Consider the following 18,293-nt stretch of genomic DNA (forward strand, 5'->3'; position numbering starts at 1 on the left):
TTTTTGTAGTATTACTTTAGTGCCTTGCTGCAAACAAGATGCATGTTTTGGAATATTTGTATTCTGTACAGGCTTCCTTCTTTTCACTCTGTCATTTAAGTTAGTTATGGAGTAACTACAATGTTGTTGATCCATCCACAGTTATATCCTATCACAGCCATTAAACTCTGTAACTGTTTTAAAATCACCATTGGCCTAATCTCGGTTACCCAGAAGTAAAATTCTCGCTAAAGTTGTCACTTCCAATTTACACGTGAATCTGTCCACGAGACTTTACCATTGGCCTTATAGTGAAAACCCTCTGCGGTTTCCTTTCTCTCTGACAACTCAGTTTGGAAGGACACATGTATCTTTGTAGTGACTGGGTGTTTTGATACACCATCCATTACGGGGTATTGTGTGTATAACAAAGTGGGTGAATACTTCTATTACATTGTTTTATTAGTTTGTAAACATTTATAGAAATTTCTTTTCACTTTGACATTGTGGAGTATTTAGTGTAGATCAGTGACAGAAAATCACAATTAAATCCATTACGGTCACACTTTGTAACGCAACAAAATGAGAAAAAATCCAAGGGGGGTGAATACTTATGATATGCACTGTAGCTATAGTGGTGTGGCAATGTAAAAGTTGTGTCCTGTCTTCTGGTTTATTTAGGAGGCTTGGCTGTATCACCACAGTGGGTAAGGTGGGCACAGAGTTTGAGCAGAAAGAAGAGAACCAAGTGAGTGTCATACTGCTCTTCCTGACTTTTGTGTGTTTCAGCATCTTATCAGTTAGTCTCTTTCAACATCTGAAAAGTCTGTAAGTCAGGCATTCAAGACTTCTCTTCAGTATGTCAATAGTTTTGACTGCATTTTCCGACTTACTTTACCGTCTTTTTCTCTCTTTTTCTCTCTCTCTTTCGTTCAGCCTCTCAGATCTGGAGACACTCCATGCTGTGTTTCAGTAAAGAGGGTCTGTCCTCTCCTCTCACCACCCTGCCCTCTCAGGCCCTGCAGACTGAGGCCATCAAGCTCTTTAAGGTAGGATGCACACACATGCACACAGACACGCGCACGCAAAGAGAGTTAGACATGGGCATTGCAATCTTTTGACAATTAATAATATTCAAAAAGCTATGACAGTTATTCCAATGAACCTCTCTTTCCTCCTTTCTATCTCTCTTTCTCTTTCTGTCCGCCTCGCTCCCTCTCTTCCAGACATGCCAGCTCTTCATCAATGTGGCCATCGATGCTCCAGCCATTGTCTACCACATGTCCCTGGCCCTGGCCCAGAGTGCTTTGCAGGTATTCCTGACCAACCCAGAGCTACAGAACGAGTTCTTCTGTCAGCTCATCAAACAGACTCACAAGAGACAGCCCCAAGAGACAGCCCCAAGAGACAGCCCCAAGAGACAGCCCCAAGAGACAGCCCCAAGAGACAGCCCCAAGAGACAGCCCTAAGAGACAGCACCAAGAGACAGCCCCAAGAGACAGCCCCAAGAGACAGCCCCAAGAGACAGCCCCAAGAGACAGACCCAAGAGACAGCCCTAAGAGACAGCACCAAGAGACAGCACCAAGAGACAGCCCCAAGAGACAGCCCCAAGAGACAGCCCCAAGAGACAGCACCAAGAGACAGCCCCAAGAGACAGCCCCAAGAGACAGCCCCAAGAGACAGCCCTAAGAGACAGCCCCAAGAGACAGCACCAAGAGACAGCACCAAGAGACAGCACCAAGAGACAGACCCAGTAGACAGCCCCAAGAGACAGCCCCAAGAGACAGCACCAAGAGACAGCACCAAGAGACAGCACTAAGAGACAGACCCAGTAGACAGCCCCAAGAGACAGACCCAAGAGACAGCCCTAAGAGACAGCCCCAAGAGACAGCACCAAGAGACAGCACCAAGAGACAGCACTAAGAGACAGCCCCAAGAGACAGGCCCAAGAGACAGACCCAAGAGACAGACCCAGTAGACAGCCCTGACTCTTGCTGGTACATATGCACACTCTACACCACAGGGGGGCAGCATGAGTGCATGTAAAACTACAAACAGTCCACACCTGACAAATGCAATGGCTTGTGGCGGTCATGAATAGACTGTTGTGAATGCATTATGTGTGTACTAAACTGGAACATGCAGAGTATGTATTTGAATTTGCTCTAGTGAACTGCAATGGATTTAAACAGAGTTTTCCCTTATCTAGTGTGGATGTATAGGGAGATGACTGTATACAACAAAGGCATGGAGACTCCAGGTGAGCACACACTCACACATGCACGCATGCAAATTGTCCCTAGTCTGACTTCCTAGTCTCTCATTTGGTAACACAACCCAATATTTGCCTGCAATTTGACTGTACTTTCCCGTGTCTCGCTCAGGACAGAGGTGGGTTAGTACGCCTTCTACTGTCAGCAGTCGGTAGAGCGGACGCAGCAGAAGGGTGACCGTTACGCCCCGGCGTCCCGTATTGAGATCCTGTCTATCCTTCTCAGGACCCCTACCACCACTCACTGCCCTTCAGTGTACCTGTTCACTTCCTCAACAACACATACCAGGTCTCTTTACCAGTTAGTGTACAGAGAGAGGGAGAGAGAGAGACACACACACGCACACACAGTCACTTAAAGCAAACGCTAAAAGTATTTGAAAGATTTTAAATAGTATCTGGACCCAGGTCTGGTATTATGTCCTTCTTTACCCAAGTTTCACACACCATTCTAGGGGGATTTCTATTCTCTCTCGGTCTAACTCTCACATACTTTCTGTTATTTATTAATCCCCCTCACATACTCTGTCATTGATAAATGACCCTCTCCCACCCCCCAGGCAACTGTACCAGCGTCTGTCCACCCGATGGGCATCACTCAGGGGTCGAAGTTCATCCGAGTGTGTACACATCTACCTGACTGTGACCAGGAAGTGGCCTTTCTTCGGGGCCAAGCTGTTTGAAGCCGAGGTATGTGCGTGCGTGCGGGCTTGCGAACTGGACAAAGACCAATTAAGTTTGTCGAACATCTCATTAAAAAAATTAATGCATTGTTAGTTAAGGGCTGTAAGTAAGCATTTCACTGTAATGTCTACACCTGTTGTATTCGGCGCAAATTTGATTTGATTTGATTTGAAAATCATGGGCATTAATATGGAGTTGGTACCCCCTTTGCTGCTATAACAGCCTCCACTCTTCTGGGAAAGCTTTCCATTAGATGTTGGAACATTGCTGCGGGGACTTGCTTCAATTCAGCCACAACAGCATTAGTGAGGTCAGGCACCGATGTTGGACGATTAGGCCTGGCTCGCAGTCGGCGTTCCAATTCATCCCAAAGGTGTTCGACGGGGTTGAGGTCAGGGCTCTGTGCAGGCCAGTCAAGTTTTTCCACATCGATTTAGACAAACCATTTCTGTATAGACCTCGGTTTGTGAATGGGGGTATTGTCATGCTGAAACAGGAAAAGGCCTTCCCCAAACTGTTGCCACAAAGTTGGAAGCACAGAATTGTCTAGAATGTCATTGTATGCTGTAGCGTTAAGATTCCCTTCACTGGAACTAAGGGGCCTAACCCGAACCATGAAAAACAGTCCAAAACCATTATTCCTCCTCCACCAAACTTTACAGTTGGCACTATGCATTGGGGCAGGTAGCATTCTCCTGGCATTCCGCCAAACCCAGATTTGTCCGTCGGACTGCCAGATAGTGAAGCGTGATTGATCACTCCAGACAACGCATTTCCACTGCTCCAGAGTCTAATGGCGGCGAGCTTTACACCACTCCCGCCGACGCCTGGCATTGCGCATGGTGATCTTAGGCTTGTGTGCGGCTGCTCGGCCATGGAAACCCATTTCATGAAGCTCCCGTCGAACAGTTCTTGTGCTGACGTTGCTTCCAGAGACAGTTTGGAACTCTGTAGTGAGTGTTGCAACTGAGGAGAGACGATTTTTACGTGCTACGTGCCTCAGCACTCGGCGGTCCCGTTCTGTGAGCTTATGTAGCCTACCACTTCAGGGCTGAGCCATTGTTGATCCTAGACGTTTCCACTTCACAATAACAGCACTTACAGTTGACCGAGCAGGGCAGAAATTTGATAAACTGACTTGTTGGAAAGGTGACGTCCTATGACGGTGCCACCTTGAAAGTCACTGAGCTCATCAGTAAGGCCATCCTACTGTTAATGTTTGTCTACGGAAATTGTATGGCTGTGTGTTTGGTTTTATACACCTGTCAGCAACGGGCATGGCTGAAATAGCCGAATCCACTAATTTGAAGGGGTGGCCGCTGTGCTCTTGGGGACCTTCAATGCTGCAGACCTTTTTTGGTACCCTTCCCCCCCAGATCTGTGCCTCGACACAATCCTGTCTCGGAGCTCTACGGAGAATTCATTCGACCTCATCGTTTGGTTTTTGCTCTGACATGCACTGTCAACTGTGGGACCTTATATAGACAGGTGTGTGCCTTTCCAAATCATGTCCAATCAATTGAATTTACCACAGGTGGACTGCAATCAAGTTGTAGAAACATATCAAGGATGATCAATGGAAACAGGAAGCAGCTGAGCTCAATTTCGAGCCTCATAGCAAAAGGTCTGAATACTTATGTTTTTTTACTTGTTTTATTTGCTACAATTTCTAAAAACCTGTTTTCGCTTTGTCATTATGGGGTATTGTGTGTAGATTGCTGAGGAACATGTTTTATTTAATAAATTTTAGAATAAGGCTGTAACATATCAAAATGTGGAAAAAGTCAAGGGGTCTGAATACTTTCCGAAGGCACTTCTGGTACACACTAGTAACGGATGTGATTCACTTCATCTTAGAGTTAGCCTTTATGAAGCGATGATTGTTATCGCTGAATGTCAAAGATATGCATGTATGAATTATTTGCATTGAATGACATAGAGATGTTCACTTGTTGTTATTTCTCTGTGCTCTCCCCTGATTTGTCTCTCTGTCCATATGATTGTTCAGTCCAGCATGGCCTCTCCAGAGCAGGATGCCCACCCGTGGCTGGCAGTGCATGAGGATGGCATCAGCGTGTTGGCGCACAACTCCAATCGCAAGCGTTTCTATTTCTGTCTTTACCAGCGAAGACTATATTCGTCTTTGGGTTTTTCCTGTGGTTTCCTGCTAGTCTTTCTTCTCACTACGCCCATCACTCTCCCTTTTACTGTATAGAAACTACTGGTGTCCCACCCTTATAAGAACCTGATGATGTTTGGAGCCTGCAGACAGGACTTTAGAAGCCCACAGAGAAACACCTGTTCATTGGCCACCTCCAAGGTTAGTGTGTGAGGCACATAGACATAGACACATACACTCTCTCTCTCTCTCTCTCTCTTGCTCGCTCACTCTCGTGCGCTTTCACTCTCCTCCTACCCTCTCTCTCGCTGCAGCCTCTTCCAGTGTCAGAGGCTCAAATTAGCTGTGCAGGTTAATTTGCATTCATGTGAAGAGGGCCTGTTTTGTTTTGCAGATCAGGGAGATGACCCTTCTCATCTCCAGCTACATCATCAGCGCCCGTCAACAAACAGAAAGCCACTGCCCACCACCTCTTTGCCCCTGTTTTACTGGTGGCTCAGCCTGTCAATCTCAAGAGCAAAAAGCTAAGGAGCAAATTACCACCAGCTGCGGGCAGACCTAGCAAGGCACCTACTCTCCTGTGATCACCTCCAAGGTTAGTGTGTGATAGACACACTCACTCTCACTCTCCCCCTATTCGCTCTCTCTCCCCCTCCTGTGATCGCCCCCCTACAGGCTGCAAGTGCGCTACATATATCAGGCCAGGGGATCAGCAGTTTACATTGACTTAGTGTTGTGTTCAGTAGGTACAAAATGGATTGAAACAGGGAGGTACAATCTTAACCTGTCCAATAAGAAACAACCATTTTATTTCGTTTGCCTTAATGAACGCCACCCAGTCTGGTCTCTGATCACATGACAGGGGACTGTCGAACTCCAGTGCAGAGACTTATGACATGGTACAGTGGGTACATGATACAATGGTCAATAGTGAGCAATGTCTCATCCCAGGAAACGTTCATTAATTCAGCTGTTGACTCTTCTGTTAAGGTACCAAGGAATATTATTTAATGACAGACAGCCTTAAACTCCAAAGCCTTTCGTGATTTAAACGTTTCAGTATTTATTTTTATTTTTTCGTTACCCCTTTTTCGTGATATCCAATTGGTTACAGTCTTGTCCCATCGCTGCAACTCCCGTACGAACTCGGGAGAGGCGAAGGTCGAGAGCCATGCGTCCTCCGAAACACGACCATGCCAAGCCACACTGCTTCTTGACACACTGCGCGTGCACATGACCGTGTCAGCGTGCATGCGCCCGGCCCGCCACAGGAGTCGCTAGAGCACGATGGGACAAATCCTCCCCTAACCTGGACGATGCTGGGCCAATTGTGTGTCGCCTCATGGGTCTCCCGGTCGTGGCCGGCTGCGACACAGCACAGGATCGAACCCGGATCTGTAGTGACGCCTCAAGCACTTAGACCGCTGCGCAACTCGGGAGGCCCCAGCTTTTCAGTATTTTCTATTGCTTGTTTTCTATTCTTTGTAACTCTGTAGACAAAGTTTAATTCCTGCCTTTTAACTTTTGTACCTCTGGATACTTTTCTTCTGTTATTACTGTGACTTATAATGCCAATTTCCAACAGAGGAGCTTTCTGTGTTATTTCTGGGTGTGAAATAAACTAAAGGAAACCAAAATGATCAGTGTGTGTATGATATAGCCTTAAAGGGCCAATCCGGAGTTCAAACAATAACAAAGCGGTCACCCTGTTGAACCATGTTGTGAAGCTATACAGTGTTTGTTTACATTGATTTTGTTTACAAACATTTGAGTAAAATAACCTTATATCTGGGGTTTTGTTGGGTTATGATAGTTGAAGTTCATTTATAAGTAATATTCTTCAAGAATCAATGGCTATATATAATTAATTTAACAGTCCAAAAATTGATGTAGTCATTCCTTATTGGCCCTTTAAAAACAAGTGCCATGTAGAATATGATTATTGAGTGGATATGGGATAACATAGGACTAGTGATGGCTTAGCTAGTTTGGCTGCTGTTTTAGCAAACTGGCCTTACGGTTGGAGAGATGATGTCACAACTTCCTCCGAAGCTGCCTCCCCTCTTTGTTCGGGCAGGCTTCGGCCTTCTAGCCACTGCCGCTCCATATCTCATCCATTTGTCTTGTCTTGTCAATTACACACACCTGGTTCATATTCCCCTCATTAGTACGTGTTTAAGTGTTCCCTCTGCCCCCCTTGTCCATGTGGGTGATTGTTCATTGTGAAGATTAGTAGCTAGGTCGAGCTCAGTATTTTGTATTGCCGGGGTATTTTCCCCGTGTGCATGTTTGTTCCAGTGCGCCTGTTTTGCGCACTGGACTGGTTACGCCGGATTACGGAATATTCTCTGTATACTGTGATTACTTGCGCCTGACTCCTTCAAATCACGCATCACAGAATCACCCACCCAAAATGGAGTCAGCAGGAGAGGAGCGCATGCCTGGAGTCCCGGCACGGGTCCAGGAGCATTCAACAATGCTAGCCAGCTTGGGAGAAGCGATGGATCGGGTTCTCCAGGTCGTCCAACGATTCCAGGGATTCCTCCTCCAACTGGAGCGCTACTTCTCCAGCATCAAGCCAGCCTCATCGGAGCTGGAGAAGGTGTCCGCCCTCGTCTCCTGCCTCTCGGGGAAAGCCCTGGAGTGGGCCAACGTGGTCTGGAACGAAGGAGGAGCCGCGTTGGACAACTACGGGGAGTTCGCTCGCCTCTTTCGGGCTGTCTTCGATCACCCGCCCGAAGGTCGATGGGCAGGCGAGCGGCTGGTCCACCTGAGGCAGGGGATGAGGACTGCGCAGGACTTCGCCTTGGAGTTTCGGACTCTAGCAGCTGGGTCCGGGTGGAACGAGCGGGCCCTTATTGACCACTTCTGGTGCCATCTGCAGGAGGACATCCGAAGGGAGCTAGCCTGCCGGAACATCATGTTGTCCTTCATGCAACTGGTGGACATGGCCATCCGTTTGGACAACCTGCTGGTGGCCAGAGGACGTCCTGGAGGGGGTCTGCCCATTCCAACTCCGGCCGACGCGGATCACGAGCTGATGGAGCTGGGTGGAACCGTGATCCGAGAGAGCGGAGAACGACAGCGCCAGTGTCACTCTGGTGGCACGAAGGGACATTACACCGCACGATGTCGTCATCGTTCTTTTGGGTCTGGAGACGGCAGGCAGGGCACTCTCGCATCATCACCCCAGGTATCGAACACCCACACTTGTTCAGAGCCCTCTGCTGCGCACTGTACCCTACCCATCCACTTTCCTGATCACATTGTAGTGCCCCAGTGTAAGGCGCTAGTCGATTCAGGCACAGCTGGGAACTTTATGGACAGGGCATTCTCACACAGTCTAGGCATTTCATTGATTCCCCTATCCATTCCACTCCCCATCAGAGCACTTGACAGTCGACCATTAGGGTCCGGGTTTGTTAGGGAAGTTACCGCACCAATCACCATGGTTACCCACAAGACTCATTGCGAGCAAGTCACGTTTTTTTATCATTGAGTCTCCTGCTTTCCCTGTGGTACTAGGTATCCCTTGGTTAGCAATCCACAACCCCACATTCTCATGGCCGCAGAGGGTTCTCACAGGGTGGTCGCGAGAGTGTCAGGTTAGGTGTCTCTGTGTTTCCGTGTAAAGTCCAGACAGTTTTCCATTTTCCAAAACGCAGGCGACCAAGTTACCACCTCATTGGGCGGGGGATTGCGCGATAAACCTCCGGGTAGACGCTGTGCCTTCCAGGAGTCATGTGTATCCCCTGTCACAGGCTGAAACGGAGGCTATGGAAACATACGTCACGAGTCCCTGTGCCAGGGGTTTATACGTCCCTCCACTTCACCCGCCTCCTCAAGTTAATTTTTTGTGAAGAAGAAAGACGGGGGTCTGCGCCCTTGCATTGATTATTGGTCGCAGCTCCCATTACATCTCTGTTGAAGGGTGGGCCGTCCCGGCTCCGCTGGTCTGCTAAGGCAGACAGGGCCTTCAGTAACCTGAGGGGTCTGTTCACCTCAGCCCCGGTACTGGCCCACCCCGATCCATTACTACCATTCGTAGTGGAGGTGGATGCGTCCGAGGTAGGGATAGGCGCTGTCCTATCTCAACGCTCGGGCACGCCACCCAAGCTCCGCCCCTGTGCCTTCTTCTCTAAGAAGATCAGCCCGGTGGAGCAGAACTACGATGTTGGTGATCGGGAGCTGTTGGCTGTTGTGCGAGCCCCTACCGTGTGGAGGCATTGGCCTCGTCTGGACGGACCACCGTAACGTGGAGTACATTCGTGCTGCGAGGAGGCTGAATCCTCGCCAGGCCAGGTGGGGCCTATTCTTCAACCGGTTTGATTTCACACTATCATACATCCCGGGTACGAAGAACGTGAAGGCAGATGCATTGTCACGGCTGTATGACACAGATGAGAGGCCCAGAGACAACACCCCCATACTCCCGGCCTCCTACATTGTGGCGCCGGTAGTATGGACGCGGATATAGAGCAGGCGTTATGCACAGAGCCATCTCCACCTCAGTGTCCAGCTGGGCTGCAGTACGTGCCTGCTCTTATCCGTGACCGTCTGATCTACTGGGCACACACGTCACCCTCCTCTGGTCACCCAGGTATCGGTCGTACAGTGCGCTGCCTAACCGGAAAGTACTAGTGGCCTACCTTGGCTAAGGACGTGAGGGTGTATGTCTCCTCCTGCTCGGTGTGCGCCCAGAGTAAGGCACCTTGGCACCTCCCAGCGGGTAAGTTACAATCTTTACCAGTTCCACAACGGCCATGGTCTCACCTGAGTGTTGATTTCCTTACCGACCTTCACCTCTCCCAAGGTAATACCACCATCCTGGTCATTGTGGACCGCTTTTCCAAGGCCTGCCGCCTCCTTCCTCTGCCCGGTCTCCCCACGGCCCTTCAAACTGCGGAGGCCCTGTTTACACACGTCTTCCGGCACTACGGGGTACCAGAGGATATATTGTCTGACCGGGATCCCCAGTTCACATCTAAGGTCTGGAAGGTGTTCATGGAACGTCTGGGGGTCTCGGTCAGCCTGACCTCTGGTTTCCACCCCTAGTCTAATGGGCAGGTGGAACGGGTAAATCAGGATGTGGGTAGGTTCCTGCGGTCCTACTGCCAGGACCGGCCGGGGGAGTGGTCGGTGTTCTTGCCATGGGCCAAATATACCCAAATCTCTCTCCGTCACTCCTCCACTATCTAACGCCATTCCAATGTGTTTTAGGTTACCAACCGGTTCTGGTAACATGGCACCAGAGCCAGACCGAGCCTCCTGCGGTGGATGACTGGTTTCGGCGCGCGGAGGAGACGTGGGACGGAGGAGACGCATCGTCAGAAGGCCAACGCTGACCGCCACCGCAGTGAGGCCCCGGTCTTCGTACCGGGTGATCGGGTCTGGCTCTCGACCCGGAATCTGCCCCTCCGCCTGCCCTGCCGGAAGCTGAGCACGCGGTTTGTGGGGCCGTTCAAAGTCCTGAGGAGAATCAACGAGGTTACCTATAGGTTATTACTCCCCCATGATTACCGTATTAACCCCTCGTTTCATGTGTCTCTCCTCAGGCCAGTGGTGGCTGGTCTGCTCCAGGAGTCTGAGGTGCGGAAGTTCCCTCCGCCTCCTCTGGACATCGAGGGGGCCCCGGCGTACTCTGTCCGTTCCATCCTGGATTCAAGGCGTCGGGTGGGGGGCCTTCAGTACCACGTGGAGTGGGAGGTGTACGGTCCGGAGGAACGGTGCTGGGTCCCGGTGAGGGATATCCTCTATCCCTCCCTGTTGCGGGATTTCCACCGTCGCCATCCGGCTCGCCCTGCTCCGCGTCCTCCTGGCCGTCCCCGAGTCAAGCGGGGGGTACTGTCACGACTTCCTCCGAAGCTGCCTCCCCTCCTTGTTCGGTCAGGCTTCGGCGTTCGTCGTCACCGGCCTTCTAGCCACTGCCGCTCCATATCTCCTCATTCCATTTGTCTTGTCAATTACACACACCTGGTTCATATTCCCCTCATTCCCCATGTGCATTTTTGTTCCAGTGCGCCTGTTTTGCGCACTGGACTGGTTATGCTGGATTACGGCATAAACTCAGTATACTGTGATTTACCCTCCTGCGCCTGACTCCTTCAAATCACGCATCACAGATGAAGAGGCTTACTTTATGAAAAGTTAATTGTATATACACTACATAGATTAAGGAAAGGGATAGGTGTAAGTGGCTAGTTAGTGGAGACATAGGAAAGTATGCAATGGAAGTGAGTGATGCACAGTATTGTGGTATAGTACAGTATTGAGAAAGACTATGCTTTATGAACAGAGTAGTTGGAATGTTAAGATATGGCCCTATTGCCTCTGGGTTACTGAGTGGCTCGTAGTGTTGTGAAACTGAAATGGTCCGAAACTCAACCTACTAGATTACCACGGGGGGTATGAAGCGATTTTTGAACTTTTTAAAACGATATCCCATGTATAAATACAGTAAAGTACACACACTAAAGGGTAAAAAAAAATATGTTTTGAGCAAAATAGTGTTAAGCAAATCAGGTGTTAAATAAGGTGAAAAGGAGACTGGAGTGCCACTTTAACAAAGAGGCTGTTGTTCAGTGATAGGATGTGGTGTTTGAGAGAGTGGATTTATGGAATAATATTGAACAGTGATTGAAAAGCATGTGTGCTGTTTCACAAGAATTGTGGGCTTGTGAGGGCAAAGAGACATCTCAGAAAGTAAAGGTGTGGTATGACAGTGGAAGTGAGAGGGGTTTGGGAAGCTGTGACAGTTGACAAGTTCCCTCAGAGGATATGAATTTAAACCAAAGCATCAATTTTGAATAACTGGAAAGCATATTTGTAGATCAGTATGATAATTTATTAGAATCTGAATCCATTTTGAACTGTTTGTTGCTTGTTTCCTATGCGAGCTCTTGCTGTATGTCATTCCCAAATACAAGCTTATACTGTATGTTTTAGGTATTTATTTTGATATGCCATACATTTATATATAGAATTTATCATTTCAATTGTCATTATTGTACACATATTTAAATAAACGCCCTTGGCAAACTAACACCCTTGGAGTTGTAGTTCAGACAGGAATTTGGAATCCCCAGGCAGTCCAGGGTTATCTGACTGCCAGCAGCCATTTAAAGCAGTGTTGTTCAGTGTAATTATCCTATAAAACAGACTGATTTTACAACCTTGTCCTAAGAAACAATAACATTTATTTGTAAGTCGCTCTGGATAAGAGCGTCTGCTAAATGACGAAAATGTAAAATGTAAATTTATACAAAAGAAACCTATTACACAGTATGTGTCCCACAGACTGTTGTCCCGCCCCCTACCTGTCCTCCTGTCCCCTGATAGGCTGTTCTGTGGTTGACGCTGTGGCGCTTAATTAGGCCTGCCGGGAACTGTCCCACCCTCATTCCAGGTACGGAGGAGTAGTGGGAAAGGGGACATACAACACCCAAACCTGTCTGAACTAGTTAGAGGCACTTTGTGTTGCTTAGGAGAGGGGGGAAACAATGAGATAAAAAAGGAAGAAGCATTTGAAAGGGGAACATAGGCAAAGCAATTGGCAATGACTATTGAAAATGCCTATTATATATTCCTTGATAAAGCTGTTTACATTTTTACATTTTAGTCATTTAGCAGACGCTCTTATCCAGAGCGACTTACAGTTAGTGAGTGCATACATTTTCATACTGGCCCCCCATGGGAAACAAACCCACAACCCTGGCGTTGCAAGCGCCATGCTCTACCAACTGAGCTACAGGGGACTATGTTTGTATATGTGTGTATTTTAGTTCTTGTTTAAAGGAAAAAGAGAAACTCCAGTGAGAAAGTCTACCAAATGTATGATGATATAGATTTTACAGTAAGATGTCCGATTCATTGGTCCATTGATGTAACACCTGGTAACACTTATGATCATGACACATCCCAAAATGCTACCTACTCGTAGTTGTACTGCTAGTAAACATTTCCAGAACCAAACACCAAACCAAGCTGAGACAGATTATCCATGGATAGCTTCTGGTGTTAATGTGGAAATTACAGCCTGTCTGGTGCCTTTCAAATACAATACTGTTTAAAAAGGTGAATCTTAACCCAACAATATGGCTAATAATCTGTCTCTGTATAGCTGCTGATATATATATATATACTATTAACCAGTCTCTCTACAGAATTACACTGATGTGCTATGACCTTGCATTTTGACTTAACTTTCTAAAACAGCGTTATATACAGGTTACCATCCTGAGATGGCATGCCACTCAGTCTACCTCTTGGTAAGTAATAACATAGCTCTCCGTAGAGTATTATGAGGACCTCAACTTGACAAACAGGTTTGACGTAATGCCAAATGGTTTCAGAGCAGAGGTTGACTAACCACATCCCTCACGAAACAGGTGGGGTCATAGTATCTACACACAGGCCCTTCTCAGTCGGCTGGCATGAACATACAAGTCATTTCAGTTCATATGAACAAGCTCAAGATCTTTCATAAACAATTCCCGCATTTCCAGAGTATCACAGAAACTGAACATGTGACCAGACCAGTGTCTTTTCACCAGCATATCCAAATACAAACTGAATGCATTGGTTTGGAGTGTTAAAACCGGTTCTGAAGCATACAGTGCGAGTAAACATTGTGGTTCCTGTTTCCACCCTACCCGAGCTCAGCTGGGATCAAGTCAGAGTTGTGTAAGTAGGCATGTCATGGAGTGAAGTAACTTGTTTAGCTGCACTGTTGGAGCTAGGAACACAAGCATGTCGCTACAACCGCAATAACATCTGCTAAATGTCTGTGACCAATAAAGTTTGATTTACAAATCACTGATATCGCTCAAGACCAATACTAGCCATAAAATAGTTTAGGGGGTGAAAAAAATAGTTTAGATAAGTTTTATGGACTTGGTTTGAGTATATTCCTCATTAGTTAGCCAGGCTGGCAAACAAAGTCATATCATGCAAATTGTTGCCAGTTGTTCCCCTCCCCCATTATTTTGACTCTGCACAGTAATTTTCCATTGAGCCACCTTAAAAAGGTATACATGGCTCAAATGCTGAACGCTATTAAACTTTAAGTCTAAGAACCCCTTGTCATTCTACAGGCAAATAAACTGATTGTAACAAAATTGTAAAAAGGCAAAGCAAAGGAGACATTTTAAAATACACTTTATTAAAAACAGACAAGCCATCAAAACACAATGCATATGAAACTGTACAGTCTGCGGCATTCAAACTTAATAAAAACATTGATGCATTTCAATCAACATGGACATTTATCCTGAAGCACAGTAGCTTTGGCATTGTATAGACATTAAGCTAAAAATTCCAACAGCTTATATATAAAGATGCTGGTGGAAGTAACAGTGCCAAATAAAATCACCAATCCTTTACAAACGGCATCTCTCAAGTAACAATATTTTGTAATATACAAGTTCATATTCCAGCGCAGAACAGACTCAGGTGAAGGGTTGTCTACAGGTTCTCCAGCTCCCTGGGCTGAAAGACAAGGAACCAAACAAAAACATTAGGCATCAGGGGGCAATTGGTTTTTCAACGTGCCAGTATGGTTCTAAATTTGGTGAATGTCCTTACTGTATACTGAAGGTTGTATTCATAAAACCATGACCACAACAGGAGCAGTTTATAGACACGTTGTTTCAAACGCTTCCTTAATCTCGTTATCAGTGGAACGCTCACCTCTGCTTTGCTGTACTTCTGCTCTCGCTTCCTCGCAAAGAAAAGGACCAGCAGTCCTGCGGCCACGGCCAGGATGACCACCACGATGACGGCGATAACACCCCCGGTCAGCCTCTTCATGGTGAAGGTGGGGGCCTCCTCATCCACATAGTACACCAAGATGTTCTCCATCTCCAGCTTCTGACCGTCCACACTGGGCTCAAACTTAGCTGGGTTAGTGAACAGGGGAAGCACCTTGACCTGGGAATAACATGGAATATTCACAGGTTCATAATCTGGGCTTTGACTATAATTTGTTTATTTAACTGAGGTCACAAGACATTTTCCAAGGGAGACCATGATTTTTGTTACTGAAGTGAAATAGCAAAGCGTGGGGAGAGGTCATGGCTTACATCTTTCTCCATGTAGTAGGCCATACGCGATAGGTCAGCTTTGCGGTCTCCCTTCTCCTTCTGGACATCGACGATGATCAGGCGAGCCTCAGAGTCATACTGCACCTCCTTCACAAGGGTCTTGTCAACGCTGTAACGGGTCTGGATGGCAGTTGCAATGGCACTGCAGGAGGACACCAAAGTTCAGTGAGTAGTTTCATGCACGTGTTAACATTTCACAAGAGTGCTATAATATAAAATGTACATGAATACCATGAAACGGACATAAATACTTACGCCTGCAACTTAGAAGAATCCACTGCTTTGGCCACCTCCTTGTGCTTGAGCTCCAGGCGAACCCAACTGTAGGAGAGAGGGAGGGACGGGGTTAGATTAGATTTCAATACTCGGTACAATGGCCTAGTCATCAGAATTTAGATGCATCATATCCCTTTTCTTAGCATACCTTTTCTTAATCATCCTGAATGTATGTTTCACTAGCATAACACGTGCTCAGTCTGTACACCAATTAAAGCTGAAGCCACATCCTTCATAAATGACGGCAACCCATGATTCTTAATCTAAATACACAAGGAATGACAAGATACATGATAGAAACTTACTAGGTCTCCACCAGTTTCTCACACTTGAGGTTCTTGTCTCCCTTGTCGGTTCTGCGCACGCCAGCACTGTTGACACACCAACACTCCTCAGTGTTGTTGCACTGCTTGGCCCGGAAGGCACCAGTGGCCTCACATTCTGGGTCATAGATGCCATCATTGTCCACAAAGGCGGTCTCGACTGGCTTTCCTCCAGTACGAGTGGACAGGTTGTTCTTAGCACGGTACATCTCTGCCTTCATCAGGTAGCATTTGGGGATCACTGACAGAGGAGAGGGATAAGAGACCATATAAGAATCATTCATAGGCCAAATAACACTGAATGAGAACAAGTCACGCCAGTCCCAGAAAAACTGTGTCTACCCACAAACCCCTTTTACATTTGTCTGTAGGCTAGTTGTAATATTTATAACAGGAAGTATTAAAAGTTTCTCAAATGAGATTAATGTTGCTTGACATAGTAATGAGAGAGGTACTTACATGTAGAGCAGTTCAGGTTTTGTGTCAATTCAGTTCCAACCATAATGCTACACTGGCAAGGAGTTCCATCGCATGTAGCCCACTTCATATTGTTACATTGGCCTGTGGAAGACAAATTAAACCAGTAAATTATACATGAGGCTAGTCTGATTAAATCAGGCTGTAATACACAATTGGTACAGCCTGAAACTAATGCCTGCAAAATCGTGTACAGCTCCTTACAAGCTAGAATGTTGAGAAATGTTTTTTGACATTTAAAACTATTCTACCAGTTGGTTCTGTGCGGTTTGTCCTTCAGCTGCTCGACATTTGAGACAAAATATCCACAGGAAAGTATTGTTTACCCGACTTTTTAGAGAGCCGGTAGGTATATGGTTCGGTTTGGCACCGAGGTAAAATTATTTTTAATGTGTGGCCTGTAAGGAACATTTACACGACTTCACAGGCTTTCGTTTTAGGCTGTATATACCAATTAATTGTGTATTACAGCCTGACTAATCAGACTACCATGAGGCCAACAACAGGTGATGTAATGGAGTAACATGCCTGGTTGAAATATCCATGTTTATTAGAGCGGAGGCAGTTAAAAGCAAGTCCCAAAGGAATTCCCATGGAGGGTGTAGGCCTACAGGTAGAGCGCGAACTGGGCGTTGGTTAGACAAAACAATACCTCCCCACCCCCACTCTTTAGCGCACCGAAACTTGTCTCGTTGGTGTATAACTAAGTCCAATGTATAAAGAAAATACAATTGCGTAACATGTATTGTCATTGTAATATTTTGGCGATAAACAATTGGTTTATCATACCGAAATGCTTGATTAGGGCTGGCTGGTTGTCTAAGGCTAGGCAGCGAAACGCAGAGGTCAAAATAAAAAAAAGTTAATTGTTAGCTATCAATTTTGGAACCAATAACCTCGAACTATCATAATTGGCTAGAGATGTCTACTTTCTTCTTTTTTTTTTTTAAAGGCATGTCTTCTCATAGAAAATAATAACATGCGAATAAACCTTTCCCTTGTTCACCTTGTTAAAATGCCTAAATTAAATGAACTTACATTGAGCTGAGGCACCCACTGCGAAAGTCGCAAGAAGAAGTGCAATCCAAATCTTCATGGTAGAAACTTTGAGAACAGATTAAACGTCCTTAGTAAGCGTTGTGACCGTCCAGCACAAAGCACCAAGATGGAGTAAACACCTGAGCGACACAACGGTCCTTTTCTTTCCACGGGTGCGGCTCGTCCAACCAGTTGAGATAAACTCCAATGAAATCTTGTTCACCACACAAGCACTGATACGGATTGGTGAGCAATGGTGTGTGTGTAATTCCTTAAAAATGTCGATATCACCTGTGAAATCACTTAATCCATCGAGCTTGTAAAATGTATTACTATATCTGATACTGGCTGCTGTAGTTGAAAAATACTTTTGATTTATAAGAACAGAATCAGTCTCATGACGTCAGCTAATTTAAATAATGAGGAGGGTGTGTGGCGTATTACCTGAGAAAGATAGAGAACAATATAATTTAGAAAAGACAAACATGTATATAATCAAACTACTGCCAATGAAATATTAGATGCGGTAGAGGTCTTCTCGGATGCCAAAATTGAGATCCGAACCGAATCCATTAAATTCATACCCGACCCCAACTGGATCCTGTCTTTTTTATTTATTTTTTATATCCAAGGTGGACCTGATCCGACCCAAAACATGTCCGAGCTGAGAGAGAATTGAATCCAAATTGGGTTGGGTCTGTATCACATAAAATGCTGATTTATTGCCTCGCAAGCCAGCAAAATTGTTTTTACTTGTCTTACAGTGAACTTTAACTGTGCATTTCCGGTTGTATCTAAAATAATATATTTGTGCTCACAGCTTAGTATTTTCATGATGACACCCCTATAGTTAGATGTAGAACATTGAGGTTTTCAGACATGTGTTCCTTATTTCTGTTGACCAAATATTTGAGTAGGATTTTTTTATGTGATAGCGTGCCAGACTGCGAGCGTGCAGCAAATAGTTAACTTTAGTCTGTAACCTAATATTATGTAGGCCTATTCTTTTACTGAGCAACATTAC

General features: G+C 46.2%; 1 protein-coding gene across 1 annotated transcript; it reads right to left on the reverse strand.

Moving 5' to 3' along the window:
• Nucleotides 1-14,194: 14,194 nt before the first annotated feature.
• Nucleotides 14,195-18,065, reverse strand: LOC311135028 (epithelial cell adhesion molecule-like). The gene is made up of 8 exons (XM_084168881.1): nucleotides 17,854-18,065; nucleotides 17,270-17,713; nucleotides 16,214-16,315; nucleotides 15,737-15,995; nucleotides 15,411-15,476; nucleotides 15,135-15,297; nucleotides 14,743-14,982; nucleotides 14,195-14,541 (listed from the first exon to the last, which is right to left on the reverse strand). Exons 2-8 carry the CDS (start codon nucleotides 17,325-17,327, stop codon nucleotides 14,518-14,520), a joined length of 912 nt encoding a protein of 303 aa, XP_084025007.1. The 5' UTR covers nucleotides 17,328-17,713; nucleotides 17,854-18,065; the 3' UTR covers nucleotides 14,195-14,517.
• Between the last annotated feature and the right edge of the window lie 228 nt (nucleotides 18,066-18,293).

Source organism: Coregonus lavaretus, assembly GCF_964263955.1.
Source record: "Coregonus lavaretus genome assembly, chromosome: 1".
In the NCBI taxonomy this organism is placed as follows: domain Eukaryota; kingdom Metazoa; phylum Chordata; class Actinopteri; order Salmoniformes; family Salmonidae; genus Coregonus; species Coregonus lavaretus.

What these genes read in the sequence shown, in the direction of transcription:
- LOC311135028 (XM_084168881.1), bottom strand. Translation starts at nt 17,327, where the DNA reads ATGAAGATTTGGATTGCACTTCTTCTTGCGACTTTCGCAGTGGGTGCC. An exon ending in AGTGGGTGCCTCAGCTCAAT is followed by an intron (nt 16,316 to 17,269) that starts GTAAGTTCATTT and finishes TGTCTTCCACAG; the next exon opens with GCCAATGTAACAATATGAAG. An exon ending in GATTCTTCTAAGTTGCAGGC is followed by an intron (nt 15,298 to 15,410) that starts GTAAGTATTTAT and finishes GTCCTCCTGCAG; the next exon opens with TGCCATTGCAACTGCCATCC.